The sequence below is a fragment of the Eumetopias jubatus genome, unplaced genomic scaffold, assembly GCF_037043125.1.
Source record: "Eumetopias jubatus isolate StellerSeaLion01/CBP00866 unplaced genomic scaffold, mEumJub1_p1.0 scaffold_8, whole genome shotgun sequence".
In the NCBI taxonomy this organism is placed as follows: Eukaryota; Metazoa; Chordata; class Mammalia; order Carnivora; family Otariidae; genus Eumetopias; species Eumetopias jubatus.
This window is the reverse complement of record NW_028274814.1, coordinates 60,957,252-60,981,181: the sequence shown is the minus strand read 5'-3', so window position 1 is coordinate 60,981,181 and position 23,930 is coordinate 60,957,252. Positions and strand designations below refer to the sequence as shown.

At 42.4% G+C, this 23,930-nt stretch overlaps 1 protein-coding gene across 3 annotated transcripts in view; it reads left to right on the top strand.

Annotated features, from left to right (window-relative positions):
• BCAT1 (branched chain amino acid transaminase 1) overlaps positions 1–23,930 on the top strand; it is a 106,731-nt gene that overhangs the window by 19,573 nt on the left and 63,228 nt on the right. For all 3 annotated transcript variants that reach the window (XM_088025984.1, XM_028113287.2, XM_028113285.2), the window contains exon 2: positions 16,784–16,855. In XM_088025984.1, the coding sequence (XP_087882110.1) occupies positions 16,784–16,855 (72 nt within the window). The remainder of the gene's footprint in view (positions 1–16,783; positions 16,856–23,930) is intronic.

Sequence of the window (23,930 nt, the reverse complement as noted above, 5' to 3'; positions counted from 1 at the left end):
CTAGCCGTTTATCTGATATGTCATTTGCAAATATTTTCTCCCATTCTGTCAGTTGTCTTTTGGTTTTGCGGACTGTTTCTTTTGCTGTGCAAAAGCTTTTTATCTTGATGAAATCCCAATAGTTCATTTTTGCCCTTGCTTCCCTTGCCTTTGGTGATGTTTCTAGGAAGAAGTTGCTGCGGCTGAGGTCGAAGAGGTTGCTACCTGTGTTCTCCTTTAGGATTTTGATGGACGCCTGTCTCACGTTTAGGTCTTTCAACCATTTGGAGTCTATTTTTGTGTGTGGTGTAAGGAAATGGTCCAGTTTCATTCTTCTGCATGTGGCTGTCCAATCTTCCCAACACCATTTGTTGAAGAGACTGTCTTTTTTCCATTGGACATTCTTTCCTGCTTTGTCAAAGATGAGTTGACCATAGAGTTGAGGGTCCATTTCTGGGCTCTCGATTCTGTTCCATTGATCTATGTGTCTGTTTTTGTGCCAGTACCATACTGTCTTGATGATGACAGCTTTGTAATAGAGCTGGAAGTCTGGACTTGTGATGCCACCAGCTTTGCTTTTCTTGTTCAATATTCCTCTGGCTATTCGGGGTCTCTTCTGGTTCCATACAAATTTTAGGATTATTTGTTCCATTTCTTTGGAAAAAGTGGGTGGTATTTTGATGGGGATTGCATTGAATGTGTAGATTGCTCTAGGTAGCATTGACATCTTCACAATGTTTGTTCTTCCAATCCATGAGCATGGAACGTTTTTCCATTTCTTGGTGTCTTCTTCAATTTCTTTCATGAGTATTTTATAGTTTTCTGAGTACAGATCTTTTGCCTCTTTGGTTAAATTTATTCCTAGGTATCTTATGGTTTTGGGTGCAATTGTAAATGGGATCGACTCCTTGATTTGTCTCTCTTCTGTCTTGTTGGTGTATAGGAATGCCACTGATTTCTGTGCCTTGATTTTATATCCTGCTACTTTGCTGAATTCCTGTATGAGTTCTAGCAGTTTTGGGGTGGAGTCTTTTGGGTTTTCCACATCCAGTATCATATCATCTGCAAAGAGTGAGAGTTTGACTTCCTCTTTGCCGATTTGGATGCCTTTGATTTCTTTTTGTTGTCTGATTGCTGTGGCTAGGACTTCTAATACTACGTTGACTAGCAGTGGTGAGAGTGGACATCCCTGCCGCGTTCCTGACCTTAGGCGAAAAGCTTTCAGCTTTTCCCCATTGAGAATGATATTCGCTGTAGGTTTTTCATAGATGGCTTTTATGATATTGAGGTATGTTCCCTCTATCCCTATACTCTGAAGAGTTTTGATCCAGAAAGGATGCTGTACTTTGTCAAATGCTTTTCCTGCATCTATTGAGAGGATCATATGATTCTTGTTCTTTCTTTTGTTAATGTATTGTATCACGTTGATTGATTTGCGGATGTTGAACCAACCTTGCGGCCCAGGGATAAATCCCACTTGGTCATGGTGAATAAACCTTTTAATGTACTGTTGGATCCTATTGGCTAGTATTTTGGTGAGAATTTTTGCATCCATGTTCATCAAGGAAATTGGTCTGTAATTCTCCTTTTTGATGGGGTCTTTCTCTGGTTTTGGGATCAAGGTAAGCCTGGCCTCATAAAATGAGTTTGGAAGTTTTCCTTCCATTTCTATTTTTTGGAACAGTTTCAGGAGAATAGGTATTAATTCTTCTTTAAATGTCTGATAGAGGGCGCCTGGGTGGCTCAGTTGGTTAAGCGACTGCCTTCGGCTCAGGTCATGATCCTGGAGTCCCGGGATCGAGTCCCGCATCGGGCTCCCCGCTCAGCAGGGAGTCTGCTTCTCCCTCTGACCCTCTTCCTTCTCGTGCTCTGTATCTCTCATTCTCTCTCTCTCTCAAATAAATAAATAAAATCTTTAAATGTCTGATAGAATTCCCCTGGGAAGCCGTCTGGTCCTGGGCTTTTGTTTTTTGGGAGATTTTTGATGACTGCTTCAATTTCCTTAGTGGTTATAGGTCTGTTCAGGTTTTCTATTTCTTCCTGGTTCAATTTTGGTAGTTGATACATCTCTAGGAATGCACCCATTTCTTCCAGGTTATCTAATTTGCTGGTATACAGTTGCTCATAATACGTTCTTAGAATCGTTTGTATTTCTTTGGTGTTGGTTGTGATCTCTCCTCTTTCATTCATGATTTTGTTGATTTCGGTCATTTCTCTTTTCTTTTTGATAAGTCTGGCCAGGGGTTTATCAATCTTGTTAATTCTTTCAAAGAACCAGCTCCTAGTTTCGTTGATCTGTTCTCCTGTTCTTTTGGTTTCTAGTTCATTGATTTCTGCTCTGATCTTTATTATTTCTCTTCTCCTGCTGGGTTTAGGCTGTATTTGCTGTTCTTTCTCCAGCTCCTTTAGGTGTAGGGTTAGGTTGCGTATTTGAGAACTTTCTTGTTTCTTGACAAAGGCTTGTATTGCTATATACTTTCCTCTTAGGACTGCCTTTGCTGTATCCCAAAGATTTTGAACAGTTGTGTTTTCATTTTCATTGGTTTCCATGAATTTTTTTAATTCTTCTTTAATTTCCTGGTTGACCCATTCATTCTTCAGTAGGATGCTCTTTAGCCTCCATGTATTTGAGTTCTTTCCGACTTTCCTCTTGTGATGAGTTCTAGTTTCAAAGCATTGTGGTCTGAAAATATGCAGGGAATGATCCCAATCTTTTGGTACCGGTTGAGACCTGATTTGTGACCTAGGATGTGGTCAATTCTGGAGAATGTTCCATGGGCACTAGAGAAGAATGTGTATTCCGTTGCTTTGGGGTGGAATGTTCTGAATATGTCTGTGAAGTCCATTTGTTCCAGTGTGTCATTTGAAGTCTTTATTTCCTTGTTGATCTTTTGCTTAGATGATCTGTCCATTTCAGTCAGGGGAGTGTCAAAGTCCCCCACTATTATTGTATTGTTGTCAATGTGTTTCTTTGCTTTTGTTATTAATTGCCTTATAAAATTGGTTGCTCCCATGTTAGGGGCATAGATATTTACAATTGTTAGATCTTCTTGTTGGATAGACCCTTTAAGTAGGATATAGTGTTCTTCTTCATCTCTTATTACAGTCTTTGTTTTAAAATCTAATTTGTCTGATATAAGGATTGCCACCCCAGCTTTCTTTTGGTGTCCATTAGCATGGTAAATGGTTTTCCACCCCTTCACTTTCAATCTGGGGGTGTCTTTGGGTCTAAAATGAGTCTCTTGCAGACAGCATATTGATGGGTCTTGTTTTTTTTTTTTTAAAGATTTTATTTATTTATTTGACAGAGAGAGATACAGCGAGAGAGGGAACACAAGCAGGGGGAGTGGGAGAGGGAGAAGCAGGCTTCACGCGGAGCAGGGAGCCCGATGTGGGGCTTGATCCCGGGACCCTGAGATCACGACCTGAGCTGAAGGCAGTCGCTCAACCAACTGAGCAACCCAGGCGCCCCAATGGGTCTTGTTTTTTAATCCAATCTGATAGCCTGTGTCTTTTGATTGGGGCGTTTAGTCCATTTACATTCAGGGTAACTATTGAAAGGTATGAATTTAGTGCCATTGTATTGCCTGTAAGGTGACTGTTACTGTATATTGTCTGTGTTCCTTTCTGATCTATGCTGCTTTTAGGCTCTCTCTTTGCTTAGAGGACCCCTTTCAATATTTCTTGGAGGGCTGGTTTCGTGTTTGCAAATTCCTTTAGTTTTTGTTTGTCCTGGAAGCTTTTTATCTCTCCTATTTTCAATGACAGCCTAGCTGGATATAGTATTCTTGGCTGCATATTTTTCTCATTTAGTTCTCTGAAGATATCATTTCAGTCCTTTCTGGCCTGCCAGGTCTCTGTGGATAGGTCTGTTGCCAATCTAATATTTCTACTATTGTAGGTTACAGATCTCTTCTCCCGAGCTGCTTTCAGGATTTTCTCTTTTTCTCTGAGACTCGTAAGTTTTAGTATTAGATGTCGGGGTGTTGACCTATTTTTATTGATATTGAGAGGGGTTCTCTGTGCTTCCTGGATTTTGATGCCTGTTTCCTTCCTCACATTAGGGAAGTTCTCTGCTATTATTTGCTCCAGTAAGCCTTCTGCCCCTCTCTCTCTTTCTTCTTCTTCTGGGATCCCAATTATTCTAATGTTGTTTCGTTTTATCGTATTGCTCATCCTTCGAATTCTGCCCTCGTGATCCTGTAGTTGTTTCTCTCTCTTTTTCTCAGCGTCTTTATTTTCCATCATTTGGTCTTCTATATCACTGATTCTCTCTTCTGCCTCATTTATCCTAGCAGTTAGTGCCCCCATTTTTGACTGCACCTCATTAATAGCCTTTTTGATTTCAACTTGGTTAGATTTTAGTTCTTTTATTTCTCCAGAAAGGGTTTCTCTAATAACTTCCATGCTTTTTTCAAGCCTGGCTAGTATCTTTAAAGTCATGATTCTGAACTCTAGGTCCGACATTGTACTAATGTCCGTATTGAGTAGGTCCCTGGCTGACGGTACTACCTCTTGTTCTTTTTGCTGAGGTGATTTTTTTTGTCTTGTCATTTTGTCCAGAGGAGAATAGATGAATGAGAGAACAAAATGCTAAGAGGTTAACTACGTCCGCAGCAAATATACTCTATACAGATCAGAAAAGACCTGAAACCAGGGGAAAACAAAGGGAAAGAAAGAAAAAAGAAAGAGAAAAAAAAAAAAAAAGATAAAAACAAAAACAGACCAATACAAAAAAACCAGAATATGATCAAATATGATCAGGCTAGTGCATAGATCAGTGTCACACACTAGATTTTGGGCGTATTTTGGTCTGTTGGAAAAAGTGCCTCCTAAAATTTTAAAGGAAGAAAGACATATATGTACAAAATAAGGCTTGATACAGTGAAAGGATGGAAGATGACTGTAAAGATGAAAATTATAAAAGATTTTATAAAAGGAATTGATAGGATAAAAGTTGTTTGAAAAAAGAAAGAAGAAGATTAAAAAAAAAAAGGAAAAAAAGGGAGAGAATCTGATCAGGCAGGAGACTAGAACAAAGCCATACACTAATGATTTAGGGCATATTTTGATCTGTTAGAAGAAACTGTATCTCAAAATTTTAAAGAGAGAACAACTTATATATATATGCCAAAAATAAGGGTAATGACTATTAAGGGATAAAATATGACTCTAAAAATGAAAAATAAAAAATGTTTTTTTAAAAAAGGGATTGATAAGATGTTGGTTGAAAAAGGGAAAAAGAAAAATTAAAAAAAACAGTTAAAAAAATTAACTTTGAAAAACTAATGAATCATGGTAAAAAAAAAAAAAGCCATGAATTCTATGTGCAGTATTCCCCTAGCGCTGGAGTGAAATCTCCCGTTCTCCTTGATCGGTAAACTTGGTCTTGGCTTGCTGGCTGTTCTTGCTGATCTTCTGGGGGAGGGGCCTGTTGCCAAGGTTCTCAAATGTCTTTGCCGGAGGCTGAATTGCCCCGCCCTTGTCGGTCCGGGCCAAGCAAGCTGCTTGTGTTTTCTCCCAGGAGCTGTTGTTCCCTGCAAGCTCTCGGCACAACTTTGGAGGACCAGGGTGAAAATGGTGGCCTCCCAATCTCCGCCCGGAGGAGCTGAGAATTCGGGGCCCTTCTCCTCAGTGCGCCCCCAGAGAAAGCAGTCACTCCCGTCTTCCTGGTCTCTGGCCGCACTCCGTGCTCACCCGGCCTGTGACCGAGCGTTTCTATCTCTGGCACCCAACTCCGTGTGGAGTCTCCGAACCCAGCAGATCCTTGCGGTGCGCTCCCGCGCCGCTCCTCCCCGGGGAGGAAGGGGAGTCTCCCTGGCTCTGCCGCTTGTTGGGTCCCTGTTGCAGGAGCAGTGGCCCGACTGGGCCGCGGATCACAGTTTATGGCAACCCCGAGCTGAGAGCCCGCGCCTCGGCTCCATCTCTGCAGCCGGCTTCCCCGCTCCAATACCTGGGAGCTCTGCTGCACTCAGGCACCCCTAGTCTTTCTGTGACCCCAAGGGTCCTGAGACCACACTGTCCCGCGAGGGTTCCACCCCCCGCTTAGCCACTGGAGCGACGTCCCTCAGCGGAGCCAACTTCTAAAAGGTCCGATTTTGTGCTCCGTGGCTCTGTCACTAGCCGGAATCGGCCTACGGAGGCCCCTCCCCCGCCGTCTATCCTCCCAAACATCGCCTCGGATTCACTTCTCTGCACGTCCTACCTTCCAGTAAGTGGTCGCTTCTCTGTTCAGAGAGTTGTTGCTACTCTCCTCTTCGATCTCCTGTTAAGTTCGTAGGTGTTCAGAATGGTTTGATCCCTATTCAGCTGAATTCCTGAGACCAGACGAAATCCAGGTCTCCTACTCCTCTGCCATCTTGCTCCGCCCCCTAATATCTACCTTTTAGTGTTATGAGTACAACATGTGTGTGGAACTAAGGGCCTGATGGAGGATGCATCTGATAGATGGTGGTTGTTACTACGGAATGTGTTAACTGTTCATATAAAGAGCATCTTGTGTTTGTCAGTGTATGGTCATGTCTTTTTGTCAGGTAACACTGACCTACAAATGAATTAACTCTCAAATCTTTGATGACTCATTTGATGGGAACAACAGGTTCATAAGCTAGTTTATAAGGACTCCTAGTTCTTTCACTAAAATGTGTGTGTGTGTTCATTACCTAACAGGTATTAAATAATTTGGGAATTTTATGGTCTGAATGTGTCTCCCCAAAAATCACATGTTGAATCATCACCTCCAAAGGGGATGATATTAGGAGGTGGGGCCTTTGGGAAGGGACTAATCCTTCATGACTAGGATTAGTGCCTTATCAAAGAGGCTGTAGACAGATCCCTTGCCCCTTCCTTCATGTGAGGACACTGAGAAGTCTGTAATGCAAGAGAGGGCTCTCACCAGCCATGCTGGCGTTGTGATTCTGGATTTCTAGACTCTAGAACTGTGAGAAAGAAATTTCTGTTGTTTATAAGCTTCCAGTCTGTGTATTCTGTTAGAGCAGCCCAGATGGACTAAGACAGTTTTCTTTTTTTTTTTTTTTTTCCCTCTTCTCTTCATGCTTTCCTTTGATGTGTCCCTGGTAAAATGTAAACACACACTACATTCATGGCAGAAGATTACAGAAGTAAGGAAGGGGCATGGAGTGGATTTAGAGAAAACCTCACAGGTTTTCAAGTTGTGACTAATAGGAACCATTAAAACAAAATGTACCAAAGATATAGCATAAATCCACGCCCTCTACAATTATATTTCTTTTTTTAAGATTTTATTTACTTGAGAGAGTGAGAGAATGAGCACGAGGTGGGGGGAGGGGAAAGGGAGAGGGAGAAGCAGACTCCCCACTGAGCAGGGAGCCTGATGTGGGACTCCATCCCAGGACTCTGGGATCATGACCTGAGCCCAAGGCAGATACTTAATTGACTGAGCCACCCACGTGCCCCTACAATTATATTTCTTACACAGTTTGTCCATTGGCTGTCTTGAGTGGATGGAAATGCTGCTGAATGTCTCATTAAATAATCCAGAGATCTCTAAGGTTGGTGATATCTCTTAGGGTCAAGAAAGCAAAGCACTGAGGATGCTTCCCCGCTGGTATGGAACATGCCTCAACACCACAAGCACCACACTGCATGAAAGCTGACTTTGAGGAAGAGTACAAATCATACTCACTAAAGGCAGAATCTTAGGGGATATTGGCTCTTGTCTCTGTGGCTCCAGATTTAGAACAGTCTCATATTGAAAGAGTCCTCCATCCTTGAGAACTGTCCATTCATGCCTACATATGTGAAACATGATGGGGGGAGACTGGAGGCTTTGGAGTGAAAACTGGCCTGCCCTCCCTTGTCTGCCATCTACCATCTGGGCTGTGTGTAGAATCGCTCTGTTCACTGCTCCTTTTTTTTCTGTGTCAGGCCCCAGAGGGCTGGAATATGCTCCCAAAGGGCACCCTTCTTCCAGTTCCTCTTGCTCCAACTGATGCTATACATTCTCAGGAGGATGATATCACCTGTAAATTCTTGAATCAAGTGCCTTAAAAAGATTCTCCATTGCCCATAGAATAAACTATTGGCATAGATGTTCCTTAATAATCCTCACACTACCTCCCCAAAATAATTCTCATTAATCTCCTTTATCTTCTATTTTGCCCAGCTTCCTGTGACTAAACCATACTTCCTTTGTACTGCTATCTGCTTTAAGGATGTATGGTGATGCTGAATTGCAATGTAGACCTGTTATAGGCTATTTGGTCAGAAATAATTTATGACCAATAAGCTATTATTCTGATTATTTGAAGTAGTTGGAATCACCACAGCAAAAAAACACGAGGTAAACATAAAACACACGTATGCTAACACTTTTAAAACTGTCCTTTTTTATGGCAGAAGATAGACTGGCAGAGAGAGTGCAGTTCTTTACTATTGAGCCTATTTTTACACAATAGGTGATTGCATTATTTTAAAGTCATAATTTCTGCTTTTACTTTATAAGCTAATCCCATTCAAATGCACACCGTGAATTGGTATTTAAAAGCCATCAGTGGCAAAACTTTTGCATATTAGAAACCTTATATCTATTTTGTAAATTGAGACTGTCATCATCTATTGGGCTTACTTATAGTGGAAAAAAAAAGTTTGCTGTCATCATTAGTGAGAAAGAGCTTCCATACCAATTTTTTCAAGTAGAGAAATAAGTTAACCAGACTTATTGAGGAAGCAAGTTTTAACTGACTTGAGGACTGTACCAGATCCAAACAGTAAAGGATCTCCAGTAGAAAATTGCTCCAGTAATCTGAAGAAAGGCTAAAAAAACAGTGGGCCTCCTACTACAATGGAAGAAGTTCTGGCCACATGGAGTGGTCAGTTTGCCAAGAGGATTTATGGATCATCTAAGGTCAAATCACCACTTCTCAGCCAGGCAGCAGGGTTCTAAGGAAGCCATGCCACAAGGTTTGGTTTATAGAGAAGTGAAGTATCTACAGGTCCTTTCTTCTAAAATTATAGATAATTCTAGTTTCACAGATGCCAAATTTTCTCTAAATACCTTCAGATTATATTGATGAATCTTCACTGTAATTATTAATTATAACTAACATAAATTGAGAATTCACTAGGTGCCAGCATGGGCTTTATGTGAATTTCTCATTCAGTCTTCATGAATAGCATTTCACAAATGGAGAAAGTTCCAAGGGGACTACCCAAGCAAAATATCTTGTTAATAGATAAAGGCAGTTTTAGTTAAGTAGGGTTCAATATATCTATGACACAGAGCCTGAACAAATCACCTCATTGAAAATCTATTTTTGGGGCACTTGGGTGGCTCATTCGGTTAAGCGTCTGCCTTCGGCTCGGGTCATGATCCCAGGGTCCTGGGATGGAGCCCCGCATCGAACTCCCTGCTGGGCGGGAAGCCTCCTTCTCCCTCTCCCACTCCCCCTGCTTGTGTTCCCTCTCTCACTTTGTCCCTCTCTCTGTCGAATAATCTTTGAAAAGAAGAAAAAAGATTTTTCAAAGTAGAAAACATGACATTAAAGATGTCATATCATTACATTTAAAATAGTTAACTGTTATGGGTTGAATTGAGTCCCCCAAAAAGATATGTTGAATTCCTAAACTCCAGTACCTGTGAATGTGATCTTACTTGAACATAGGGTTTTTGCAGATGTAATCAAGTTAGAGTGAGGTAAAACTGAATTAGGAGGGGCCCTTAATCCAGTATGACTTGTGTCCTTATGAGAAGAGGGAAATAGAGACACCTGTAATCTCCCCCTCGGAGACTGAAGTGCTAGCTGTGAGCCAAGCAACACCTGGGGTTAACAGAAGTTTGAAGAGGGGCAGAGAAGGATTTACACTGCAGATTTTAAAGGAAGCCAGGCCCTGCCCACACCTACCCTCTAGAACTGAAGGACAGTGAGTGAGTGAATGAGTGAGTGAGTGAGTGAGTGAGTGTGTGTGTGTGTGTGTGTTTAAAGATTTATTTATTTATTTTAGGAGGGGTGGGGCAGAGAGGGGGAGAGACACTCAAGCAGACTCCACACGGAGCAAGGAGCCTATTGTGGAGCTCGATCTCGCAACCCATGAGATAAAATCAGGAGTCTGATGCTTAACCAGACTGAGCCACCCAGGTGCCCCTTTGTGGTTTTAAGCCAGTCAGTTTATGGTACTTTGTTACAACAGCCCTAGGAAACTGATACAGTAACTCTCTATATATACTACAAAGATTTATTCATTTTACTTGGTTAAAGGGGCTTGGCATTAAATAGCCCAAGTAATTCTTTTGTCAAGATTTCTTTCTGGTTCATCTTTCCAGAGACATGAGATGGGGCTTTCTCAGGGCAGGTGAAGCTGTAGCTCGTCCATCTGTGCCTTCCCAAAGGCAAGCAGAAATATGTAAATAATAGGTATGCAGTTTGTTTGATGAACCAAACTGGGCCTTTTTAAAATTTTTTGTTAAAAAAAAAAGAAACAATTAGGGCGCGTGGATGGCTTAGTCAGTTGAGCATTGTCTCTTGGTTTTAGCTTAGGTTATGATCTCAGGGTCATGAGACTGAGCCCTGCATCAGGCTCTGCATTCAGTTCGGGGTCTGCTCGAGTTTCTCTCTCCCTCTCCACCCCCCCACCATGCTCTCTCTCTCTAAAATAAATAAATAAATCTTTGGGAAGAAAAAAGCTAGATAGATATTTTTAAGCTTTTCCCCCATATAATATTGTCCTGATCATTAATATACCCAATCAAAGGGCCACCTATCAGTGAAAAAAAATCATTTTTAAACTTATAAAATAGAAATATAACAATAGCTAACATTTATTGAGCAATACCAAGATGCTAAGTACTGCTGAGTCCTTTATACATAGCTTCATGCTGTATCTCATCACTGCCTTATTACTTACTCTGATTTTAAATATGAGACTCAAAATAGGTAATTTGCCAAAGGTCATGGAGATGATAATTGATAGAGCCAGGGTACCAACCCTCCACTAGGACCAAATATATGACAATGCTCAAATCTGCACCGGGACCAGAGCCACATGTGGCTATTAAAGTATAAAAGAAAATTAATTAAAATTAAATAAATTAAAAATTCAGTTCCTTAGGCACACCACCCACGTTTCAATGCTCAGTAGCCACATGTGGCTTGGTGCAGGTACAGAACATTTTCATCACTGTAGAGAGTTCTATTAGAAAGCACTGGTCCAATCCCTTAACAGAATACATTGAAAACCCATGTTACAGCCAGTTAAGGGAAGAGAAGGAATAGTAGAAGGAAGAGAACAGAGGAGAAGGAAAGAGAAAGATTTAGGGTTGAGGGAGAACCTTTCAGTGAAGAAAGAAGCCTACCTCTAGGGGTAGGGTGGGCTCTGAGAACATTTTTAGTCTGTTACATTGTAAATGTTGGCAGTGGAAATTCCAAAGCATATTAAATATAGACTTTTTAAAAATTAGAGAGCTACAATTTAACAGATAAATCTCAACTGTGTGCCTGGCATTGAGTGAGGGCGGACTGCTAGGTCAACAAACAGGCCTAAGTTACCATCATAAAAATTAGAGAACTATTAATCCAATAATTAGAATAAAGTATGACAGTTATTTTGAAGTGGAAAAAATTCTATGGAAATAAATAGCAGAGGGGCCCATGGTAGCCTTGATAGGGTTCAGGAGTGCATCCCCGAAGACAAAGTGCCACATAAACTGAGAAAGGAAGGATGAGACAACCATCCAGTGGCAGAGGGGTGTTTCAGGCAGATGGCCAGCTATGAGAAGGCCTGATTCTAAGAAGGACTGAAACAGTTACATGTGTGGCTGCAGACGGGGAGAGCAGCAAAAGGTGAGCCAGGGCGTCTGGGCAGGAATCAGAATTTGGGATGGGTGGGGGAGCTTGCTAACATATTTTGTCATAAGGGTCGTGTAAAGCTTTGAGGATTTTTTAGCCAAGAAGGGGTACGTTCAGATTTGCATTTGGAGAAGATCTGTCTGGTTGCCATGCTAAGGATGGTTTAAAAGGAAGCAAGGCTGAAGATGGGGAGGCTACTTGGAAGCTGCTTGGTACTCGGATGGCAGTAATGCCTGGAGAAATGGTGACTGTCAGGATATTTGGAGCTAGAATGTGTAGACATTGGTGATCACTGGGTTGTGTTTGAAGGACAACCTTTAGGTTTCTAGTTAGGGCAACTGCGTGGAGTAGGCATGGAGTAGGCATCTGCAACCTACAGCCGACTGGCCAAATCTGCTCTGTCTTGTTTTTGTAAATACAGTTTTATGGGAACCCAGCCATGCACGTTCTTTTGCATACTGTCCTTGGCTGCTTTGAAATATATTGACAGAGCTGAGTAATTGCAGCACAGACCACATAGCCCTAAAGGCTAAAACATTTACTATTTGGCCCTTTAAGAAAATGCCAACTGGGATAAATTGTCATTGCTTTCATTTATTGAGGGATTAACACTTACCAGACAATGTTCTAAATAATTTTCATACGGTATGTATGTTATGATACTCCATCCCAATTGGCAAACATGAAGTGTTGCTATTGTCCCATTTTAGAGGCACAGATGTGACATTCTTACTCACACCCGTAGCTTGTTACCACCCCCATAACAGGGACTCATTAAATGTTGACTTCTAAACCAGACCTCTTGTTTGAACTTCGGATAGGCATATCTCTAACAGCCAGTCTCAGAGACAGCCCCAAACTCAATATGCCCCAAACCAGACTCCTGCTTGTCCCCCCAAACCACATCATCTTTCAGTGTTCCATTTTTCTTAGCGAATATCACCAACCAGAAGAGCAAGCCAGACTCGAAGGAGCCCTTCTTGGCCCTTCTCTCTCCCTGTCCCTTCTCTTGTCCATTCTATCTAAAGATTGCTGAAATCTGAAATCTGGCTGCTTCTCTTCATTTGGATCACCTACCACCCGCCAGGTCCATCTTATTAATATGATCATCATTTATGTGGGTTCTGTAACAGCTTTCTCATAAACCCATCTCACTCCACCCAGACCCTCCTCTAGTCTTCAAACTGCAGCCAGAGTGCACTTTCAGTCCTGTCAACCTCCACGTCCATTCCCCACCTAACCTACCCTTTCGACGGCTTTTCTTGTTCTTAGGATTCCCATCCGTTTTTTCATTGTGTTTTTATGTTGTTTCATTGTTTTTTAATTACTCTACAGATAACTGATAGGAAGGCAAAATAATTCTTGTCAATATACATGAAATAAATGCTGAAGGTCAGGGTTCAGTGAATTTAGCTTCCCAGTTGTAGAAGAAGCGAGTTTTATGTCCATTACTAATTCATGTCACTGTTTCTGACCCAGAAATGTGTCTGTTCTTCGAGCAAGTTTTAACATCTGCCTGGTAACTTCGTTATAGGAGTTAATACAAGACTAAAGGCTATAATACAAGTTCATTTTATATGCATATGACAGTCATGCTGTCATATGCATATAAAATGCATTCCCTTTATCAGGGAAATTATCTTCTAACAACCCTAACAAGAGTGGTTGGCTCTCTACCAATGCTCCCAGTCTCACCCTGGACCAAGCACCCTCTGTTTGTCTCCACTCCAGCCCGGGCTTTCTCTTGTCTCCTGTAAGCACCACGTTCCTTCCCTTCTCAGAAATGTCCTTTCCTGGAATTCACTTTCGGCCCACATGTTTTTCATCCCTTCTTGTAGTAAATACTTTTTTATCCTCCAGGTCTCTAGTTAAGGATCCCTTGCTGGAAAGCTTTTCCAGACCTTTCCGAGCAGGATGCATTCTATTGTTAGAGGCTGGTAAAACACAGGTAGTGCTTGTTACTTTTGCAATTTTACATTTGCAGGATTAGTTGATGCTTTTTAACACAAGTAACATTTTTCTATATGACTAAAGGCAAAGCATGATAATAGGATGGAGGTATGCTCACACTGCCTCCTCATCACCTAGCCCAATGCCTTCGCCTTTGCAAATGTTACATACACAATAAAGATTTTAGACAGATTTTTGGCTGTAAGTACTTACTGCTCAAGAGAGAGGTGGACTGAAAAAGTATGTATTTGGGAGCCATCACCATATAGGGTTAGCCATGAAGATGCACAGGAAGCAAAACCATTGGGCCGAGCAAAATGAAGGCTATTAGGAACCTGGTTCAGGTGGAATAACTGGACTGGAGTCCAACTGTAGCCACTTGAAGTGGGAGAACTAGAAGCAGTTAATACAGATGGCACTTGCACAAAGTTGGCTCTGAAGAGATGAGAGGTATAAGTGACATGGTGGTAATTCTTTAATAACCTCATTCTTGTATTATATGTGCTTTCTCGACTGAAAAGCAAGGATTTACAAGTGACATTTAAAATAGCAAGAAAATTGGAGCTGTGTAGTATCTACCTTTAAAACAAAAACAGGCTTATAATGCAATCTGGTGTAGTCAGTTAAACGTAGCTTTTGAATGCAAATAAATTGTTAATAATTCTTCAACTAAGGGTTTCTTATTTTTAGGCATGGGGACAAGGTTGGGAAAATGGCAGCGCTAGAGTTTACTTAGTCTGTACTTTTTAAAAAATTCGATTTTAAATTTCTTCAAAGAGACTGGTTTCCAGAGACCTGTGACCTGCCTGGGCTGTATGGTCTTTGGAGCTTCAGACTCCACCCAAGCATAAGAGGCTTTTCTGTGCCTTTTATGAAAGGAAGGGAGGAAGGGAGAAATGAATGTTGCTTTCTGAGTTGATAAGATTAGAGCTATATTGTCGTTAAGGCTGTATGAAATCAATTCTAAAACCAGACCAGATTTAACCGCTCTTACCCAGAGTAAAGGGCCCTCCCCCTTTCCAAGAACAAATCAGCCCAAGTCACCACTTCCTATTAATTCTAAAGCCCAGAAAAGCTCATAGTTTAGGCTGACGTTGCCCTGGGAGAACACAGCAAAGGAGGCAGTCGCTTCCCTTTCCCTTTCAAAGGTCGCTTTATCAGCTCTTTCTAAATATTGCTTTCACCGGCTTACATCAGAAAACTGTCAGTTCGATTGGGAGCTCTTGATAGACTATTTTGCCTTAAAACACTAAATGGGTGGGTGGATCTAAGTAGCATCGAGGTCTCTGGGCAGAAGGAGCTCTTAGAGATGTGAGCCTGGTAGCCCTGCACCACCCCGCAACAAATCCAACTTGAGTAGGTGGCGCAAAGAAATCTAAGACCCAGATTCACGTTCTTCCTCATCAGTTTGCGCGTGGGGGTCGGTGGCAGAGGAGAGCCAGTGCACAACTGCCAGTCCTGGGCTGCAAACTGCCTTTAGTCGGTTCGTCCAAGGAAACTCTCCCCTAATGTAAATTAATTTACCCCAAGGTTGCGTTCACCTTGGCGGAGAGGCGTTTCCGGGCCGGTTCACCCAGGGGTTGTTTGGTAAATAAGGATGTTCACGAAGTGCCTGCATTTGGAAAGGCGCTGGCCTGCGGCGCGCATTCCCGTGCCCCAGCCCGGGGCCAGGTGGCGGGGACGAGGGCTCTGGTTTTACCCACAGAAGAGTGAGAAGGACCAGACGGGTGGAGGCTCCTCCTCCAGGGATGCTGGAGGGACTGCGTCGTTCCCTGCGCCTCGCCCTGGCGCGGGGCCCCCGGCGGTGGCAGCCCGCGCCGCGCAGTCAGTGCGCGGGGTCTTGGCCGCGCCGCCTGCTTTCGCGTCCAGCCGCGCGCCGCGTGCCGCCGCCGCTCTCCGCAGCCCCGCGCTCCCGGAGCCTCCCCATGGCCAGCCCGACCCGTGCCGCTGCGGCCCTCGCCCGCCAGGTACCCGAACCCGGGTGTTTGTGGAAGGGGGGCGGATTGGACCCGGGGTCTCCGAAGCCAGCCGGCCTGGTGGGGCGCATCGCTGGCGTTTCCTTCAGAATCCTGCTTCGCCGCTCATCGCCGTTCCGTCTCCACCCAGGCGTTTCCTCTCTCCCCAACCCTAACCGAAATATAGACCTCCAGCCGGCGAACTCCGCTTTGGGGAGGCCCCTGCCGGCCCGGTCTAACGCCCAGCCAGTGACCCGCTCCGGAGCTCGGCGCGGACAGCCACGGGGAACGTGAGGGTCGCCATGGAAGCCGCCTTGGGGGAGGAGGGAGAAGCGGAATTTCTGGGCTGCCACAACTGACAGCCACATACTGCGTGCTTTGGCTACCCCCAAAAATTTTGACCGCAGCCTTCTGCCTCCTTGGATCCCCGCCCCCCCGCACGTAGCTATATAGCAGATTAGGCTTTTTTTCTATTTTATTTTATTTTTAAAGGTCTGCGCCGTTTCCCAATTCGTCCCACTTCCACTGTGTCCCTAAGTATCTTTTAAATTACTTCCTAATTCCCTGAGGTTTTGTCCTTAACCCGTGAGGTTTGGTGTCGATGCGCCTGCATTGCAGGACCCTGCCCTTGGAGAAAATGGTTCATTCTCGTCCTCATCCCTTTTCCAGTCTTGCTATTGTGCGCCAGTGATTGACAGGACCACGAGGCTGAGCGCGCCCAGGAGATTTTGCGATAAATGGCTGAAAACCCTAGTCTAGACTATTTACTCGGATATAAGGGGGACAATTACCTTCTTGTTCTTTGCTGGTGAACCCTGGCTCTGTAGGGCGACCCTGGAATTTAACCAGCCTGCCCTAAGCCAGCGGTGGAGGACGGAAACAGCTGGGTAGAAAGTGAAGGACAGCACTCCCAGGACGCTCTCCTTTGGGGCTGGTGCCTGGGTGCTTGATCCTCCTGCTCCTGTTTGCTTGGGTACCTGAGCGGAACCCGCGGTGTGATGGTGAGTGATACTGATTACCCCAGGCCGCAGTTACCCACCTGGTTGTACTTAATGAATTTAATTCTTCTTTAAGGACTGCAATAACGGATGCTCCCCAGAATGTACAGGAGAAGCGGGATCAAAGGAGGTGGTGGGGACGTTCAAGGTAAGTTATTTGCCGGAGGTTAAGTGAAACAACAATCAACTGAATGAATCTATTTCCTGTTGAGATTTGGGCAGTTTTCACCCGGTGCGTTATATAGCATATTTAGATATGGTGCCATACATTTTAAATTCCATTCTTGTTGGGGGAGGATCATTTGGGGATCATGTGAAGTATGGGGATCATCACTGGGAGGATCATGTGAAGTGATATCTTCACATCTAAAATTACCTAACGGTTGTTTATTTCATTTCATGAATCGTAACTTTTTCTTGGAAAACAATTAATTTGTAAATATTCACCTAGAGGTTTATCTGATTGTATAAATAAGGATAACCCTTCACTAGTGGAAAAAGTTACACTTATAATTTTTCTCTTTTAAGGCAACACCTAACATTATGCCGTAAATGTGTTGTGTTTCCTTACTTTCTTTCTGAATTATGGGTTTTATACATTAAATAACCTCATAACTTCCCAGGCGACTAATAAGCAAAGGAGAATCTTGTAAAAGCACTTTGAAAATCATAAAAATGCAACTGTAAGGTGTATTATTATTTTCTCTATGAATCTTTATCTCCACCCCACCCCACTGCTTCCCACCAACCGTGGAGGGTTTTGCGTCTCTTTCAAGTCTCCCTCCTCTCCTGCCTATTTCAGTCACTCACTGTCAATTGTCATCCATAGCACAGAGTGTCCTAATGATCTCACATCCTGGCAGGGTTCAGAGAGGGAGTGGAAACTTGACTCATCAATTTCCCACACACCCAGCTCTTACTATGTGGTAGGCATTGGAAATCTGAGGATAAATTCAAGGTAAGGTCTCTGCTCTCAAGATTAAAAAAAGAAGAAGAAATAGATAGATTCAAATATAGTAATTTCCTTACTAAAATAAGTCATTGAGTTTTTATTTGTCCATAATATTCCTGGTCCTTTAAAGATAATATCCTCTGTAGCCTTATAGCTGATCTAATCTACTCTGCTAGTCTATGAAGACTAAGTTTTAATACATTCTGGGGACGTAGGTATTGAGATATAGATTCTAGAAAGAATGAGATAAAATGGACTATTTGTACACTCTCAGGGTTATTTTATATAGTAGGTATATTCCTCAAAGGGTATATAGACAAATGCGATTTTTCCCTGAAAGGCCTTTATATTTTTATACGTAGAGAATTTTTACAAAGTTAAAATTAATTCATAATGTTGGGGCCCCTGCGTGGCACAGTTGGTTGAGCATCCAACTCTTCGTTTCAGCTCAGATCATGATCTCAGGGTCAGGGGATTGAGCCCTGCGTGGCGCAGAGCTCAGCGAGGAGTCTGCAGGAGTTTCTTCCTACACCCCCCCACCCTTCCCTGTGCTCGAGCTCTCTCTCTCTCTCTCTCTCAAATAAATACATCTTTTAAAAAATTCATAATATAAATAATCTATTTGTTGAATTTAGATTTCTGTATACTAGGTTTTAGTTAAAAGGGGGTGTACTGACATTCTATGCTTGTATTTACATATTAAAACATGAGTTGTAATGGTTGTATTCACAGTGCATATATAATGAGGAAATGAAAAGTGAGATTGATAATTTGGGGGGGAATGGTGGGTTTTATAGGACCATTTTTGCTTTTGACAAAAAGCAAAGATATTTTTTCTTTATTTACTCCATTTGTATTTTTAAATTGCCTTTTGAGTTTCTTATGGGTAATTTTCATATTGCATCCCTTCCCCCATTTTGATGCAGTCATTTTAAAGTGTGGGTGCAGTTTCCCAACAAGGCCCAGAAATGAGGTACCTTATTACTGGGGAATCCTACAGAATCTTTCTATGAACTCCAGAGCCTTCTTTGTTTCAAAGATCAGCTGTCTATTTCTTCACTTTCCCCTGCTTTATAGATCTCCACAGAATGTGACACTCCAAATCTGTAATTCTCTTCTTCATACCTTTCTACTAGATTTGATTTGATTTTTTAAAGGATTTATTTATTTATTTGAGAGAGAGTGAGCAAGCAAGCTGGGTGAGGGGCAAAGGGAAGGGAGAGAGAGAATCCACAAGCAGACCCCCTGCCCTGCTGAGCACGGGGCCTCATGCAGGGCTCAGTTCCAGGACCCTGAGATCATGACGTGAGCCAAAACCAAGAGTCGGCCGCTCAACCTACTGAGCCACACAGGCACTCCTCTATTAGATTTTAAAAGAATATCTCTAAAAGATAATGAACATAGCACCTAAGGCTTTCCAAATAGATTAAGAAAAATGCACTTACTGTAGAACAAAGTTATGCATTTCCTGATGTAATGCAGAGAGAGCTTTTAAACATTTAAGTATTGTGTCCAATGCAGAGAAGTACGGATATGATATTGAGTGGTGAACAAGAGATGTGGCCTGAATGCTGGCTAATACAGTGCTCAGGTGCAACCAGGTTGCATTAGCCTGCTCCGGGCTTTCCCATTTCAGAGCAGATGGTTACCCAAACATGAATTTTGAGTTAGGAAGTTGTTGTTTTTAATATGCTTTGTTTTTGTCAATATTTCTTGTCATCTCACAATCTAGTCATTGTGGCCTTCCAAATTCTTCCACAAGCATCTGGCCTGAAACATCCTGACTTTGAAGTCATCAGAGAACATGGAGCACTGGAAGGAGACAGATTAATTATGCAGGAGAAAGTATCATTTTACAAAGACTGTTATTTTTATCCATCTTTGGAAAGGAAATGTAGAAAAAGGTTTCTAAACAGTGATAAAAACTGTTTGCAAAATTTGTTTCTTTATGCCAAAGATTTTTTTCCCCTTAGAACTAGATTTCACATCTACTCAAAACCGGTCACGAACCTTCAGGTAGTATTGGTTATTTTTGAATTTCATTCATTTTACTAATTGCTTTGATTTAATATTCTTAGGTAATTTCTCTTGGAGTTTAGGTTAAAAGCCATTAGTGTTAGTTTCCAGAATTACAGAATTTTTTTTTTTTTTTTTTGAGAGAGAGAGAGCACACGCACATGGGCGGAGGGTTGCCTGGATGGGCAAAGAGAGACGGGGAGAGAAAATCTTAAGCAGGCTCCACACTCAGCATGGAGCCCTCCCTGGGGCTCCATCACATGATCCCGAGATCATGACCCGAGCCGAAATCAAGAGTCGGATGTTTAACCGAGTCACCCAGGCACCCCAGAAATTGTTTTAAGTGAAGGAAAGATGAAATTCTGAAGGCACTCAGTTGTGTATTACTTTAAAAAAACTGCATGTAGGGCAATCCTTATTTACAAATTAGAAAGTTAGAGGGTTGCTATTCCTATCATTAATAAGTCACATCTTACAAAAGCATGTAGTCACTAAAATAGAATACCTGGTAATTTAATCATTTGTATTCAGTTTCCAGGAACTTAACTAGTAGTATCAAGTTATAATTACAAGAGCACTAAGTCCAGCATAAAAACACCTTATTCTATATCTTTGCCATTAACTAACTTGATCTCACAGGGCCAGTGGATCACTGTAGGTTGTCCTGGAGATATTTTAAGGACAGAGTTCAGAAAAGTAAAAATTATATATTGGGCCATGGTCATTCTTAAAGTTGGTTCTTTAAGGATTTGTAATAACAAAAGGGTCTTTTATGAAATACAGCAAGCACACATGATTTTTTTTAAAAGATTTTATTTATTTATTTGACAGATAGAGACATAGCGAGAGAGGGAACACAAGCAGGGGGAATGGGAGAAGGAGAAGCAGGCTTCCCACTGAGCAGGGAGCCTGATGCGGGGCTCGATCCCAGGACCCTGGGATCATGACCTGAGCCAAAGGCATTCACTTAATGACTGAGCCACCCAGGCACCCCAGCACCCACAATTTTTATAAAAACTATAGCAGTCTGTTATGTTGAGATATCCAAAACCATGAAGATCAATGCATGTTTAGTGAAATTTAGAACAGAATTATTAGCACATATTTGATATGTATAATAGTTACTGTGCTAAATGAGAGTCCAACATAATCTAAAGAAATGACTCCCTTTTCCAATTGTTCAAATTATTTAAAAGATTTTATAGAGCGAAACCACACATTTTGGGGGTTGGGATGTCCAAATAGAGGGGTTGTATGGACAACTGCTAGGTAGTTTGAAAAGCTGAGGATACCACCAGACTGCCGGGCCAGATGGGATGCTCCAAACTTCCTTCTGGAGGAAGTTTCCACACTTCCTCCTGGAGGAAGAAAGGAGTTGGGATAAACTGGCTACACCACGTGTCCAGTGTTACAGATGGAGGAAATTATGGGGAGAAAAAAGAGGTGAGGATGGGAAGGCATCTGTAGCCAAGTGTAGTCCTTCCATGTTAAACAGAAGCATATAGACAAGAATGCTTAAGAGCTGGTCAGTGTTCAGGCGCTGGTCAGAGTGTACTCCCAGTACAGCCCACCCATGTTTCTTGTTGACAGATGCTGTTTGCAGTTCTCTGACCTGCACTGCTAGCCCTCCTTGCAGCTAGATAGATCAGTGTGACACTTTTCTGACCAATAACACATATGGAAACTCCTGGGAAAATTTTGCTCTTGTGATCAGAGGAAACAGACTTGTCTGCTGTTACCCTTTCCTCCCCTGTCTGTGGACCTTGGAAATCACTAAAGCTGAAGCTACAGCCATAATGAGCTTTCTTTTGACTCTGATGAGAAGGCTCAGAAAATCACAGGGCCTTGAGATTATGGGGTACTGCCAGGCCTGGCTCCTCCAAACTTACATGAGAAAACCAATTCCTATTTGTGTGTTTGACTTACTTGCAGCTGAATGCATTGCTAAGTGATAAGTAAAAGGTTAATGCAGGACGTTAGTGAGAGGTAGAATTGAACAAAGAAGTTAGTGCCATACTTGGGATACTTGATTTTGCAGCTAAAATATTTGGGCTTATCTGTGGCCATTATTCTATTCATGGACATTGAAGATTATGATCAAGCATGTGATTATGTTCAGAAAGAGTAGGGAAAGGGAACTTCATGCTATAATGACCAAGAGATACAGGATAGTTGCTACTGAGAGGGTAGTAGAAATTGAGGAATCAGACTTATTAAAGAGATTCTTGAAAGTCCAGGTGTCTCAATTACTGATAGGGGAAACTGAGGGCTGGGAGAATGTTGTTGAGAATGGTAAATTATCTTGAAAGTAATGAAGATGTAAAGAAAATATAGGAAAACATGCACAATGAATTTGTTAATGGAGGTCATGTCTGGGAAGTGGGAACATGGTGGCCAGGGTACTAGTTGGAAATGTTATTGACATTTATTTTTTGAAAGTTGGGAATTTTATACTTTTATACTTTTCATTTTTCTTCCCTTTATGGTAGAATTTTAAATAATAAACATGCATTCCTTTTATTAGATGAAGGATTAAGAAGTAAAGTAGAATGTAATACGGTGTCAGAAATAGGGATCAAATTTTGGAGGAAATATGTGCTCTATTTTAGATACGTTCAGTTTGAGATAACCAAGGTCCTGTGATTACAAAATAATGTATGGCTTTTGATAAGAATTCACAAATTAGACTTGAATCTCTTACTTAAGTGGTTCTCAGCACTTCCAGTGCCTTGGAATCTCCTGGAGAGCCTTCAGTGAAAATTGATGTGAAGTCCCACTCCTGAGTTTCTTTTTTTCCGGAGTTTTTGTGCATCTTGGGTACAGCATGAGCAGTGGTATTTCCTTAAGAAAAAAAAAAAAATCTTCCCAGGAGAACCAATTCAGTAGCCAGTGTTGGAAACCATTGCTCTTCAGGTTGCTGAAATCTTCAAGGGAGATAGTGTGGTGTGGTTCTGAGCCCCGAGTGCCCAGTTAGAATCACTTGGGTAAGTTTGAATAACCAACCAACCACTTCCCTGCCCTATCCCTCTGAGATTCTGGTTCAGTTCTGGAATGGACTGTGGTTTAGTGTTTTTAAAAAGCTTTGTAGTTAAATCCAATGTGTAGCCAGGGCTGAGGATCTCTGATGCGGAGGAGGAAATGTAGAGGCTTAAGGAAAGAGCTCAGTGTTACCCAGATTTTTGTATTTTACCACCATTAAACATCTCCCCCTTCCTGCTTTGCTCCTTCATATTTTTAAAAAATTAAGGAAGCATGGTAGCCATGTCTCTAGTATTATCCCTGATGACTACTTCAAATTGCCTGGAGTAAAGGGGTAAACTGGGGTTATTTTAATTGCTAGCAGCCTCTTTGGTGAAGATTCCTGGGGAAATAAGATGGGGTACAGTCTTTTTTTTTTCCCCAAAGATTCACTTATTTAAGAATGAGAGCATGTGTGAGTGGGGGGAGGGGGAGAGGGCAAGGGAGAGGGAGAGAGGGAATCCTCAAGCAGACTCCCTGTGGAAACCAACGTGGGGCTTGATCCCAGCGCCCCGAGATCATGACCTGAGCTGAAATCCAGTCAGACTCTCAACTGACTAAGCCACCCAGGTGCCCCAGACAGGGTACACTCTTGATTGCGCAGAGTCAGAACCCATGGAGAACTGGAATCTTGGTCATTATAGCATGAAGTTCCCTTTCCCTACTCCAGCAGCCACAGTGCCTCTGTGACATCTTGTGCCCCTCCATTTCCCGCACATTTCCTGAATTCCTGCCACACTGAGCCTTTCCTGTTCCTTGAACATGCCAAGTCCATCCCCGTCTCGGGACCTGGGCCCTTGCTTCCTCTGCCTCAAATACTTTGCCTCTACATATCTTCATGGCCTTCCTTCTTTCTTCATTCAAATCTCCGCTCAAAGGACACCTCATCAGGGAGGTCATTCCCAACCTTTCCACGAAAAATAAGCTTTTTCTTCCCCACTCTATCCTTTTAAGCAGCTTTCAGTTTCTTCATAGCACTAATCACCTCCTGACCTCTTTTTATCCACTTATTTCTTTATGCTGTTTTCCCTGCACTAAGAGAACAGGACTTGTTTTATTCCCGGAGATTCCTTTGGGCCCATAGCAATAGGTGCACAGTAGCTCAACAGATACTAGGTTGAATGAGTAATACTTGCTCACAGTGGCTACTTCTGTCCATGGCTGATGGTGAACTTGCCTGAAAAGGAGGGGCTGGGCCACAAGGCATTTTTTTTTTTTAATCTCTTGTGCGTGCTTA